Source organism: Mauremys reevesii, linkage group 1 (assembly GCF_016161935.1).
Source record: "Mauremys reevesii isolate NIE-2019 linkage group 1, ASM1616193v1, whole genome shotgun sequence".
Lineage (NCBI taxonomy): Eukaryota > Metazoa > Chordata > Testudines > Geoemydidae > Mauremys > Mauremys reevesii.
Window position 1 is genome coordinate 60516868 of NC_052623.1, and position 14525 is coordinate 60531392.

General features: G+C 43.4%; 1 protein-coding gene across 1 annotated transcript in view; it reads right to left on the minus strand.

The window, feature by feature from the left end:
• Positions 1–11495, minus strand: part of WDFY2 (WD repeat and FYVE domain containing 2) — a 121406-nt gene extending 109911 nt beyond the window's left edge. Inside the window, exon 1 of the mRNA XM_039499558.1 lies at positions 11193–11495. Within this exon, the coding sequence (XP_039355492.1) occupies positions 11193–11329 (137 nt within the window). The 5' untranslated portion in view covers positions 11330–11495. The remainder of the gene's footprint in view (positions 1–11192) is intronic.
• Between the last annotated feature and the right edge of the window lie 3030 nt (positions 11496–14525).

Sequence of the window (14525 nt, forward strand, 5' to 3'; positions counted from 1 at the left end):
CAAGCTTTACGAAGAGTTCCAACCATTAGAGGAGTGAAGTTCTGGAACAGCCTTCCAAGGGGAGTAGTGGGGGCAAAAGACATATCTGGCTTCAAGACTAAGCTTGATAAGTTTATGGAGGGGATGGTATGATGGGATAGCCTAATTTTGGCAATTAGTTGATCTTTGATTACTAGCAGGTAAATAGGTCCAATGGATTGTGATGGGATTTTAGATGGGGTGGGATCTGAGTTACTACAGAGAATTCTTTCCTGAGTGTTGGCTGGTGAGTCTTGCTCACATGCTCAGGGTTTAACTGATCACCATATTTGAGATCGGGAAGGAATTTTCCTCCAGGGAAGACTGACAGAGGCCCTGGAGGTTTTTTGCCTTCCTCTGCAGCATGGGGTACGGGTCACTTGCTGGAGGTTTCTCTGCACCTTGAGGTCTTTAAACCACGATTTAAGGACTTCAATAACTCAGACATCGGTTAGCGGTTTGTTATAGGAGTGGGTGGGTGAGATTCTGTGGCCTGCGTTGTGCAGGAAGTCAGACTAGATCACCATAATGGTCCCTTCTGACCTTAAGTCTACGAATCTATGAAAGAGAAGCAGCAAACATTCTGGGTGACAGCAACATGGGGACAATAAGGATTAAGTTAGGCCTGGTCTACACTGCGGGGGAAATTGATCTAAGATACACAACTTCAGCTATGCTATTCTCGTAGCTGAAGTCAAAGTATCTTAGATCGAATTAAAATTACTTACTTTGAATCCTTGCGGCGCACCGCGGCTCCTCCATCGCCTTGGCTTCCGCCTCTCGCCGAGCTGGAGTTCAGCAGTCGATGGGAGAGCATTGGGGGAATCGATTTATCATGTTTACACTACACATGATAAATCGATCCCCACTAGATCGACCGCTACCCACCGATCCGGTGGGTAGCGTAGACGTACCTTTAATTTGGGAAAAAATTAGCCTGCTTTTGTAGTTTTAACTTCTTTACTCAGCACTCGAGTTTACAGGTGAAACATGGTGAAAGCTACCAAGAGATTTCCTGCCCGTGGAGAGACTACATGCTCACCCAAAATGTCAAGTGACCACAGAATGCTCAAAATGAGGAACTCATCTCAAGAGGAAGGAAAGCATGGGGGGGCCCAAACCAGGTGTTCTGGAAAATGGGTACTAATTTAAAAAGCTACATACATATTCAAGTTACTACTCTGCAATGTTTCCCCTTCCCATTTGGCTCTTATGGATATTATTTCCTGTTGGACAATGTAAAGAAGAATTGTATCTGTGTAGCTTGGAGCACAATCTCTGCAGGTAATATACATGAAGGAGCTGAGAGAAGGGGCTCACCCTAACTGATTGACTGATCTGACTCAATGTACTTGACCATTTTAAAAAAGGGATTAACATATCAAGCTGCCACAGAATCCCAAACATGAGAAACTAACCCAGTCTTTAATTGCTTCCACTTTTTGCCTAAAATAATCTGAGGACTGATGAAATCAAACTGAATTACAATGTGAAGATGATGGATTACGTTAAATAGTCAGACAAGACTGAGCTAAAAATCCCTGCAGAAATCCAGTAAGACCATTGACAGGCTCGGAGAATCATCTCAGAACAGGATAGATGAATCAGTTATTTCCCATTAATTTACTGAGAGTTCTAGTAAATGAGACCGAGAAACAGGATTTTCTGTATCTGAAGTCTGATTCACTTCCCTATACTCAAGGACTGTACATTAGAGTCCCTAGGTTGTGCAAACATTTCCCTTATAGAACCATACTGCTGCAATTACAGTGGCTTTTTTCCCCTCCAATCAGAGTTGATTGCTTAAGCAAAGAGCTTCCCCCTTTCTCCAACTTCTAAGAATCATCTAACAAGAGTGAGGAATATTGATTCTTAGCTAATAAGGGCTGTAAAAGCTGCCCCAGCAAAAGAAATATCACTCCCAATTTCTAACGCAAGGGAACCACGAAAACCTGCAGTTATACTGGACAAATTCTTGCTCTTTAAGGAGAGTGATCTTGAATCAGCAGATGACCCTGACAGGGCACGTGTGGCCCACAGGTTGCCCACCACTGATGTAAGGTATCCTTTTCACTGCCATGGAAAATGTCATTCTTAACTCTGATTATGAGGTAGTTTTACTACAGGTTAGGGGTACAATAAACCTGACAGATCTGTGATATTTGTTTATTTTCTCCATGAGTCCCTCACACCAGTGCAGTACATCCTAGAAAGGATGACATTTAAAGAAAGATTCTTGATCATCTGTAGCAAATATCTTCACCAACATCATGGGGACCTCACACAAAAGAAGTCCTATTATGTGTTGATCCCCAGACATCCCTTTTCCCCCTAATTTGCTTACTTTTTATGCCTTTTAGCATTTACTCTGTGTAGTCAGTCTGTTTCCTCTTTTGTTTGTGTGAGTTCCCCCCTTTCCCTTCACCCTCCAAAAACACCCAGAGGGGAGAGGGGGGGGGAAATATCAAAGAAATTGGCAGGTGTACTGCCTAAAGCTACTATTTATTTTTACAGTTGACTAGATTTCACATTGATAGTGTCCCTTTAAATAGAATTTGCTTTTTTATTTTAATGTCTACAGCTGTATTTCACTAACAAACAACTCTTCTGATTGAAGCCTAATATCCCTAATTATTTTAATGTGTGCAAAAAACTTCACAGGGAAGTTGCACTTAGACTGTCTAAAGCTTCAGTTTAATTTTGGAAGCCAGTATCTACAAATGATAAAAAAAAAAGCATACAAGTGACCCCACGTGAGTTGGTGGGTTTTCAACTGAAATTGCTAACAGGTAAAAGGCAAATTATTTTCACATTTCACAGGCCTATTTGCTTTCTAAGCCTAAAACAGAAACCGCGTGCCAGAGGTTGCCGACCTGCCAGGGTGTCAGGCCAGTTTGTTTATCTGCGGCGTCTGCAGGCAGTTCACCGCGGTTCACCGTCCCAGGTCAATGGGGGCAGCGGGAAGCCGCACGGGCGAGGGATGTGCTAGCCACGGTTTCCCGCTGTCCCGACCACGGCCAGTGGGAGCCACGATCGGCCGAACCTGCCGACACGGCAGATAAACTGGACAGGCCCGCCAGGGTGCTTACCCTGGTGAGCCACGTGCCAGAGGTTGCTGACCCTGGCCTAAAAGATCATAATCAGACTATTGTCCACTATCATATCAAAATGATGTGCCAACATGAGCAATGAAGTGTATCAGCACTATCACCACTCCCCACTCTTGCTTATATGACAGCGCAGTATTAATTTTACCATTCAAAGGAAGGTAATGGGGATTTGGAGTTGCTTGGTAATTTGTTAATTTTGTGTGTTGGTCTGGCTATTACAGTGTTCCCTGTATGAATATACTGGTTTTGCTCAATATGTAGCTGTCTGGAAAAACAGTCAGGAAGGAAAAGAATGGCTCAAGACCTATAAGCTGTTATGATTTTGCCTCCTCTCCACTCAACTAGGAAGAACAAAGGAACACTGGCAGAATTAAAAAAAGGAGAAGGGCAGTAAATGTCTGGGGGAACCAGACAGACACAGGAGCCTGTTGGGGTACCTGGAGAAGCTAGACTCTCGGTCCCCATCAAAGGATGGCAGTGATTTAGGTAAAATAGACATGCATGTAGACTGTTTTGACACTTCTCTCCAATGCTTTATTCCTACTGCTAAAACAAACACTTTGGTTTTAGGAAGGCTGGTTTATCAAGATATACTCCTGGTATATCTGACTTCTGAAAGGAAGAATCACAGATGCCCGAACGCAATCCGACCTTCAGGATAACAATGGTTGATACACAGGTTACTGTAGCCCAAGGACCAGTCTACGAGTGGGAGAATCACAGAAAGCCACTGCAGGATAAATTTGTACATATATTTCCTAAAATTTGGTGCCCAGAATTGGACACAGGCCTCATCAGTGCCAACTAGAGCAGGACAATTATCTCCTGTGTCTTGCATACAACGCTCCTGTTAATACATCCCAAAATATTAGCCTTTTTTTGCAACTGCATCACATTGTTGACTCTCATTCAACTTGTGTTCCACTACAACACCCAGAACCTTTTCAGTAGTACCAACACCTAACCCAGTTATTCCCCATTTTGTAGTTGTGCATTTGATTTTTCCTTTCTTTATTGCAGTTAAACCATTTTGTAAGCTCCTCAGAGCAGGGAGCTGTCATTTTGTTCACCCATAAAGCAGTATCCACAACTATGGAACTGTTTAAGTAACCACTACTCCTACAGTAAACTGGATTGGGAATGCATACAAAGCCTGTATAGAGAAGACACACCACACTTAAACACCCTCTGCCAACACACTCAGGTTTTGCACTGATGGCACACTCCCTCTTGACCACTGGTTCGCAGCAGAAGTTAACTGTCTGGTGCACACCACACCCGCTGCAGCAATGGATTCAAGAACTAAGCTTCACAATATTGCACTCCACCACATCCTCTCTTTGGGGTGCTGCATTCAGACCACTGAATTTTCACCTCTTCCTTAAAATACTTCCCAGGTGTGATTTAAAATAAATTTAAAAGATACAGCCTATGCCACTATATGCCTGACTTCCTGGACATGGCCAAGAAGATACAAGGAACCAGAGTTTATTCTGAGTATTTAACGGTTGAAAGGCCAAATTTCTATACCTCATAGTGTATTTCACAAGCGTGCTAAAAAGCACACTGAAAAATTATGCTGGTGTCAATTATGGTGAAGTGTGCTTTCCCTACAACCATATTGAGCAACACCAGTATTGTGTGGAAATCTAAATTCCTTCTACAGATCAAAACCTTGCGCCGTACAAATTCTCTAACAGAATTGCTGACTAACATGCCCAGAAGACAATCCATGGACAGATGTGTTAAGACAAACTATGCTGACCTAAATTGAAAAAGCCTGATGAAAACCTCAAGTTGCAACTCAGCATGAGTAGTACAAGTTAATTTTTACACTTCATTGGATGTGGAGTGAATAGAGAGGCCAATATGAACTCAGAATGCAAACTTTCAGGAGTCTTCATTTGTTATGTTTGTACAGTACCCCATACAATGAGGGTGGGCCCTTTAGGTGCTGCAGCAACACAGAGTAGGAGGGCCAGTACACATTTATTTTTATAGTTCACTTCTAACTTATTACTCTTTATGGCATACAATTACTTATCTAAGTTTTGTTTCCTTTTAAGATATTAAAACTACTGCATTTAAGAAAATGACAAAGAAAATCAGATGAAGAGCTTTGATGATTCCTCCATTATGGGCTACAGTGTACACTACACTATTGGATCAGAATGGAGCAGAGGAGTCAGAAAAAATATAATGCTTGACCTTAACTCCCGAGTTTTCAAAATCAGCTGTATGGGAGTTAAAGCCCAGGACTTTCACTGAGATGAGAGCACAGTCCAGAGATACGAGTTCACAGTCAGGAAGGTTCTGCACACTGGCAAATTGGTGTAGATCTCCTACCATGCTTCTCTGGCTGGTAGTGTAGACTGACCAATGGCAGCCACCACCACCATGATGTATCCAATCTTGCTCAGAGCAGGTTTAGATTAGAGGACACAACGATTAAAACACTAGCAGCCAGACTGCACTTGCACCCCCAACACTAGTGGAGCTGCACTGCTGGTAGCTTCAGAAGTTTGCCAGTATAGACAAGCCTGAACTACAATCACTGACAAATAAGCAAGTCAATCCATTTCTCCCTCTGTATCCAATGTTTAGCTAAGGATAGCTACCTCCCTCACAATGCTATGGTGAAGATTTAATATTTGTCCAGTGACTTGAACTTAGGACATGCTAATGACCTATATTTCAGAGGTACCCTGCACACACAACCTCCTCCAGGGTGGCCTGATTGAAATGATTTAAATCACCAATTGTAATAATAATTTAAAACAAGCAGGAAACCTTGATTCAAGACACTGATTTTAACTGTTTATTGCATTTTTACTTTTTAGTTATTTTCCTAAGAAAGGTTGATTCTCTTTAGCTGGTAACCATTAAAACATGCTGATTTGCAACTAAATATAGCCTATACACTAAATTGTGCTTCTTTTGCTTCTCAGGGGGGTACACTAGATCTACACACATTTATTTAATATATATGTTAGTTTTTATTCAGTCCTTTTTTTACATTTTTTATTGTTAAGAAATGCATAATTCACAGTTTTCTATTTACTGTATGATGTATTTTTACTTGTGATTTGTTTCTGAATTTCTATCCAAACAGTTTAAATTAAAATGCATAAAAACAGCATTTTAAAATTATTAGTTAAATAAAACTGCTAGATACATAGGAATACTTTTATTAGAAAGTTTATCAAAACCTCTTCTGCATTTAAAACTGATTTATTCAGAAAAGTATCTGTGCTTAGTAAATTCAACTGATGATTAGAAACAATTATGCCCTTCAAGAATTTTAGAACTGATCTCATCCTCTCAGCTGTTTTTTATTCATGAATTAGAATCATAGAATAGAATATCAGGGTTGGAAGGGACCTCAGGAAGTCATCTAGTCCAACCACCAGCTCAAAACAGGACCAATCCCCAGATAGTTTTTTTTTTTTACCCCAGTTCCCTAATGGCCCCCTCAAGGATTGAACTCAACCCTGGGTTTAGCAGGCCAATGCTCAAACCACTGAGAATTGGAAGAGAACAAACTTTTCTGCTTTTTTAACTCACGTTGGTTTCTTAACTTTGAACAAATTATAAACTAGCTGAATAAACTAAAAAGAAAATATTCTCCCACACCTGCAGAAAAGGCTACTGCTATCAAAAGCTGTTTTTTAGCACTTCAACAACTCTAGCTCCAGGTGCTTAGCCAGTGACTTACAGCAGCTCAGTGGTTTGACTTTCTTTACAACTCGGCACCCAACACGTACTGCTTAATATTTTTTTAATTATTTTAATGGATATTAAGTTTAGACCTTAACATTGGTTGTCAATTTCAAATAGGTTTATTTTTTAAAGGATTTAAAGAAAAATTAGATTTTTTTGGTTTAAAAAAAAAAATCAAATTCTATCCCCCTTGATTTTCTCTGAAGTCAATGAGAAGTAGGAATGCTCAGCACCTTTGAGAATTTGCCAATATGTATCATTAAATTCAAGGGGCTGTGAAAATTTAAGACTAAAGACATTCACTTTTGGAACCTTAAATATTCCAACATTTAGCCTTAAGTGTAAAAATCTTTGGCACACTTTCAATCTAAGCTACGTATGATACAGGATTCTACGGGCTGGGACCTAAGTGGCTGTCAGCTCCAGTCGTTTTTTAGCAGAGCTTGTAATCTTGTTCTCAGAACTTCACCTTATCAGATTTAAACAAACATTCTTAGATAAGCTTTAACTTTCACTATACTCACTTCTTCTAAAACAAAGAGTCAAAATAAAGTTAGACAAGTATTTGTTCCAATGTGCATCCACATCACATACATTATACCATTCCTTAATATCCCACGTCATGATAAATATCAACCCAAACAAATTAAAACCAAAAATCTCAAGAGCTTTAAAAATAAACGAATACATCCTTTATTTTGACAGAGTCAACTTTAAGAATGTTGCTGTTATACAAATAAAGTACATTCTGTTCAGGTTCTCATATTGCATCAGCCATGAGGGTATTGTTAGCTATTGTTTAAAATGATCCTTAAAAGTTTACAAAGCAATGAACCCAGGCACAACTCTGGGCATTGAACACAATACAAAAAAAGACATCAAGACCCCTATCCTAGACAGTTTATGAAATGAAGAGTCAGATGATGCAAAACTGACGTGCACCTTTAAAACCTAGCTTTGATTGTTAAACATTGATGGTGTTAGGAATAAAGAGTCATTTGATGACTCCCTGGCATTCATAAAAAATTCCTAATCCCAAACGTTGGATACAAGTCATTCCAGCTGAAGCTGACTAACACATTTCAGAGTATCTTGCATATAACTGATACACATAATTAGAGCCCGATGCAGATATAAAATTTCTACCTGCATCCAATCCGATATCCGCAAACATGGCCCACAGATATCTATCTGCGGATATAAACCAGATATCTGCAGATTTGCAGAGCTCTACATATAATAGGTCTCACCTCAGCCAGAACTACCATCTCCTTCTGTAAGTAAGAAAACAGGTATAAACTCTCCACATTCATTACCAGCGCTTTATAATTTCCAACCATCTCTAAAAGCAACAACATAATTGGAGTATAAGCCAATACAGAATGAGAGTCAATGTGCTGCCTCCTAGTTTGATTTTCCATTTAACAACACTGAAATGATGAAAGCAAACATTGTCACTTAGTGCATTCCCCTACCATGCGCTTGTCTCCATAACAAGAAGGCTACAAGTTTACTCCCAAGTTGCTGTTTCCTCCAAATAAAGCTTAACACAGATCTCAAATTCCTTAACTGCAAAAGAAGTAGTGACCACTGAAATAAAGTACTACTTCAGCTATGAATCCAGAAATGAACATCCACTTACCTAAATCCATTTCTAGCTAAAGTAACGAATTAAGTGTTGTTAATGAAAGAATGTAATAGCATCAAGTGGAAGAGTCAGAAGGTTTCCAGATTACCTAACAAAGGCACCTCTAGTTTTCCTAGATCCACCCTGTACTGCCAACTGCACTCCAAACATCTACAAGTAAGAAACAAAGAATCACTTTTAACCAGTTTTACCAACAGGCAGATTAATCATCATACCACAAGATTTTAAAATACTCTGTTCCTTGGTGATACTCTCCAGATCTCCACTTTACTATATGCTCCTTTGACCAAGGCTCCTTTTAACAGAGAATCTCTACATGGAGTACAGAAACATTAACTTACAGTGTCATGCTGCTATTCTGGGACCTAAAAATTAGGGGGCTTTGTTCCTTGTAAAAAGTAGTGCAACAACAGGATTCTCTCTCTTTCTCTAAGGGGAAAGATACTAAGTACATTCACTCTATTAAGATAAAGAATGTTTGAGATGTATTTTCTTACAGCGCAGAACATCAGTGACATCAATCCAGCACATCACTATGCGCCAACTCATATCATTATAAGAATGGCCCTACTGGATCAGACCAAAGGCCCAGGTAGCCCAGCATCCGGTCTTCCGACAGAGGCCAGTGCCAGGTGCCCCAGAGAGAATGAACAGAACAGGTAATCAAATGATCCATCCCCTGTCGCTCATTCCCAACTTCTGGCAAGCATGTGCTAGGGACACCATTCCTGCCCATCCTGGCTAATAGCCATTTATGGACCTATCCTCCATGAATGTATCTAGTTCTTACTCCTACTATACTCATGCTTTACTCAGTGTTTCACATAGCAAAATTTGGCCATAACACTTAAAATAGGTGGATTTCACATTTTCAGTCACTATCAATTCCACAATATGCCTGCATCTTAGAAGCTTAAGTGTTTTCTTTTCATAACAGATGCTAGAGCTTATTGGAGCCCAGGGCATAGATGAACTTCAATGAGATTTTGCATAGTTCACGTATCAAACAGTTAACCAGAAATTAACTTATGGTAGCATTTAGGGGTTTTTTCAATAAAAGTACATGGGTAAAAGAGCAAAATCCTGAATCTGAGATTGTTGGCCCACAGGCACACTATTTTTTCCCCCCTCCTTTTTAAACATTCTGTTGGGGCAGATAAGTCAAGTGATTTTCACTTGAGTGATGATGAAACTACATTTTAGAATGGTTCCAATTAGGCTCATGTGGCAATTTTTTATTTTAAGAAAAAGCATTTCTATAGAGTTAACCAAATGAAACCATTCTAGATGTAAGAGGAAATGCCACTAAATGAAGTAAATTTGAACTCTTTCAGAAAAGAAAAGCCATCCAATGATGCTGCTTAAGACATACTTTTATATTGTGGAGTAAGATCACTAAAAGTTATAAAAATACCAGACACTTTTGCAGTTTTACAATACTAGATATTGGACTAGTTTCTTATCCTTTAGATAAGTTATTTTTAAAAGAACTAGCAGGAAATGTTTTTGTTAGATAAGAATGAGAAGCGCTGTTTCAGCGAACAACACTGGTATCTTCTGTCTAGTGTCAAAATAAATCTCACATAGATTTGTCAAGAGCTGCATGTGTTTAAACTGGTCTGACAAATTACATATCAAACACACAGATTAAAGAGTAATATAAACTGCCCATATTGAAAGGCTTAAAAGTTTGTTGATTCCCTAATCTAGCAGTTTTACCTAACTGTAGCTTATAAAACTAAAATACACAAAAAGCTATTCAGTGCAAACTGTTGTAGCTCACTGTTATCAACTCTGAGTTTGACATATCTTTCTGAATGCTGATTTTAAGAAAATGACAACAATATAAAGAGAAATTGAATGAGACTACAGTAATTTGAGTGACATTTTGCTACAAACATTAGCAGCCCCTTCTTAGGAAGTTACCAATCACACACACACAAAATGTTGGACTGGAAAAAAACCCAGCTTGGCTTCTGTAAATATACTGATATGAATTTTCAAGGAGCATCATTTGTGAAATCCTCCACTACATTTATATACAAAGGAAAAGTCATGCCCTGACTTGCACACCATTTCTGATTACAGCAACACAGTCATATTATGGAAAGTGACTCACTTCAATTTTCAGGACAGACCATTTTAGCATGTGTGACAACAAAACGGTATCCCTGAAGTATCCGATATAAGAATTAATTAAAGATACGTTATTGGTTTTGACCAGGCATCAGCCACAACATATCCTCGCTCACCTCTGTGTAGTCTTAATCATGCACATCACAGACAGATGCAGCAGGGTTACCATGACACGGTGAGCTCCATGACAGAGTGAGCAGTGTGCACACATAATAGGCCTGATCAATATTTAATCTACTCGGCGTATGCTCTGCTGGAGCAACTCGTTCGTTGTCTCCTTGTGCAAGACACAGGTCAGCCCGGCACCCAGCGGATCGCCCTTCTAACCACGGGACAGGTTTGATGCATGCAGAGCAATCCCCACCCCGGCTTTTGCATACACAGCCCCTTACACCGCTGCAGGCAGACCACTGCGGGACCCCAGCCCCACGGCGGGCTTGTCTCACACACACACACAGCCCATCCCCGCGGACCCACCCACGCTCCCTGGGGACCCCCGGCACTGTCGCCCTGGCTGCGGGCGGGGCCGAGGCGGAGTGCCCGCCTCCCCCTGCCAGTACCTGTCCTCGGAGACGCTGATGACCCCGTCCTCCTTGGGCACGATCGCGGCCATGCTCACTACATCCTGGGATCCCTCCACCTTGCTGAGCAGGACGGGCTTGCGGGTCAGCGCCTTGGGCTGGATCTCAGCGGCCATGGGCAGCGCCGCCGGGCTCCGGCTGCGGCGGGGCAGGGGGCGGCGCCGCTCTGCAGCAGCTGCAGCAAAGGGGGGAGGCGGGACCGCGGCTCGCGCCCTGTGGAATCCCTCAGGACCAGGAACCAAAACAGCAGCTCGCGCGGCAACTAGCGCCACCCCTGCAACTAAAGCGCCCCGCCCTCCCACGCCGGGCCAATGTGGCAGCGGCACTTCCGGGAGCCCCGCCCCCGCCTCCTCCCCCCGCGCGGCAGTCGGCATCCAATCGGGAGCGGGGAAGCCTGCCTGCCGGGAGCGCAAGCTGGCCGGCCTGGGCGCACACGCAGGAGGGCGGGGGAGCCCCTGCCTGTGCTGACGGCGGCTGCGCAGAGGGGCGGGGCAGCAGTGCCCGCCGCAGGATCGCCGTGTGGATGCTGCTTGGGCGGGAACGTGACACCCCCGGCGTCCCCGTTCTGGGTTTGCTCCGATCGACTGACGCAAAACTCCCAACGCGGCGCTCGGCTTCCCCGGCTGGCGGAGGGTGATCGCGGCCCTGATGCCATCGGGGTACTTGGGTGACGGGAGCAGGGCCGCCCAGAGGGGGGGGGCAAAGGGGGCAATTTGCCCCGGGTTCCGCAGGGGCCCCCAAGAGAAGAGCGGAGGCTCCCGCCTCCGCCCCTCTCCTGGAGCCTCAGCACATCAAGCGCCGAGTCTCCTGCCGAGCCCCGCCCCGATCCGAGCCGCGTGGTGAGGGGGCGGGGCTGGGAGCTCCAACGGGGCCTGAGCCCCGCCCCGCTCAGAGTCGCGTGGGGAGGGGGCGGGGCAGCTGCCTCCGCTCGGCCCGGAGCTCACAGCCCCGCCCCCTCACCACGCGGCTCTGAGCGGGACGGAGCTCAGGCCCCGCCGGAGACGCGCTCGGGTAAGAGGCCGGGGCCGGGGGGACCCGCCGCCGCCGAAGCGCAGCCCGGTCTTCGGCGGCGGGGGGCTCCTTCTGTTCCGGGACCCGCCGCCGAAGTGCCCGAAGGCCACGGCGGGACCCCGCCACCGAATTACCCCCGAAGACCAGGCTGCGCTTCGGCGGCGGGTCCCGCTTCGGCGGTAATTCGGCGGCGGGGGGTTCCCGCCACGGGTCTTCGGGGCACTTCGGCGGCGGGTCCCGGAACAGAAGGGGCCCCCCGCTGCCGAAGACCCCGGGCCCCCGGAATCCTCTGGGCGGCCCTGGACGGGAGCCTAACCCTGATGGAGCGCAGGGCATGGTCCGTGTCCGCCTCGCCTAAACGGGCTGGGGTCTGGCTGGCTCTATTGCTGAGCAGGCGGGTAAGGGTGCAAATAAACCCTGCGGCTCCCCTTGGCTGGTCTCCTTCTGCGCCGGCTGGACGGAGTCTGTCTTCCAGGGTCAGAGCAGCTGATAATTAACTTGGTGTAGGTGTGTTCCGTCCAAGCTCCCCTCCCTGGAAGCAGGGAGGTATGTGGGATAAGAGCGTGGATGACAGCGCTGCACAATTAGGATCGCCTTTGTGCTGAGGGGCACCTTCTGATGCCAGAAACATCAATTTTATAAATACTAACTAGTTTTTTTGTTTGTTTTTTGGTTTTTTTTAAAGAGTCCTTGTGGCACCTCAGAGACTAACAAATTTATTTGGACATTTGCTAATCTCTAAGGTGCCACAAGGTCTCCTCATTGTTTTTGCTGATACAGACTAACACAGCTACCACTCTGAAACCTAGTTATTTTTAATAAATATGACTTTAAAAAAAGATTCTCCCTGGACTCCTTCAAAATTGTCAGTCCTTTTCCTAATTACTGTCGTCTTCACATGTTGAATATCCTACTGAAGATTAATTCCTCTGCAAAGTATAAAAAGAAAAAAAGTGTTTCACCAGTTGGGGTTTGAGCAGCAAAGTAGGTCAGGAGGGTACAAGGCAAAAGAGAGGATCAGTGGAAGAGGAGAAAGCTGCAGGATCCAAGCTCTCTCCATACATGTTGCAAAAATACTAGTAATGTCATGTTATAATGGTAAAGAATGACAGCAAGAGTTGCTCTCCTCCAACACTAAACAATTAACTTTCTGTATAAATAATCTTAAACAAGAATTAATATACAAATTATAAATTCAAATAGGTCACTAGTTTATCATCTCATGTACTGGCCTTGGGAAGGGTTTTAGTTTGTTGATTCACTTGGATTAGAAAATCTCAAAGTTAAAGACTCCTGTTCAGTAGGTTTAGAATCTCCCTTCCCTCAGGCAGTGTTTGAGCCCTTGGCTACTGGGGTCACAGAGCAAACTACTGAGTTTGGAAGCAGCTGAAGATGCCTTTTAATTCTATGAGTCTCAATCAGATAGCATCACACGTTACAGCTACATCCAGTAACAACAGCTGATGTCCAATATTCTTCATAGTTTTATCAGGACTGGGTTCCCAATGCAGGAAAGCACTTAAGCACATACTTTAAGAATGTACTTCAGCACTTTTTCTGAATGGAGATGCATTCCTAAAGTGGGGCCTGGGTTTTCTGGTTTAGACTGGGGCAAATGTCAGCCTACATTCCGATGGTAAAATAAATCCCGAGACCTTTTACCTTTGGCACTTCTCTTCCTCAGAGCTGGCAAACTGTAGCCTGTTGCAGCAACTAATGAGAAACCAGATAGGTATGCCCCTTTTCTTCACAGAGGTCTACTGCTATTCTTTTCTAGTGCTATTAGCTTATTCAACAGATACGAGAGGCTTGTTGGATTTTTTTCTGGCCATTCTGCAACTGTTTGTAATACAGAAATACTGGATCTGAGTCTGAGCACCACAAGTGGTATATTTGCATCCTAAAAAGCATGTGCACTTGGGGAAAAAAGTCAATACATGCCTCTCTTGCTAGCCTGGAGGCTTTTGTATTCATTTTGCAGCTGATCTCTGAAAGCACAAAGGGAGAGAAATAAAACTGTTGATATCATCCAAGGGTGTTATTTTTTTGTTTGTTTTTTTGTTTTTGTTACTGTAAATTGTGAAACAGAGGGAACCCCAATTATAGACATGGTATTCTTGGAAGATACAACAGAGAGAGAGAAAAGTCATTTCTGCATTGGTCCTTACTATTCAAAATGTCCTGAAAAAATTCCCCATAAGGATAGTAAATTGCCTCTGAAAAAATTAACCTTTGTTTGTACGGTATCAGTATAATTTAATCTGTGTTAATCAACAAGAGACAAGATGGGAGAGGTAATGT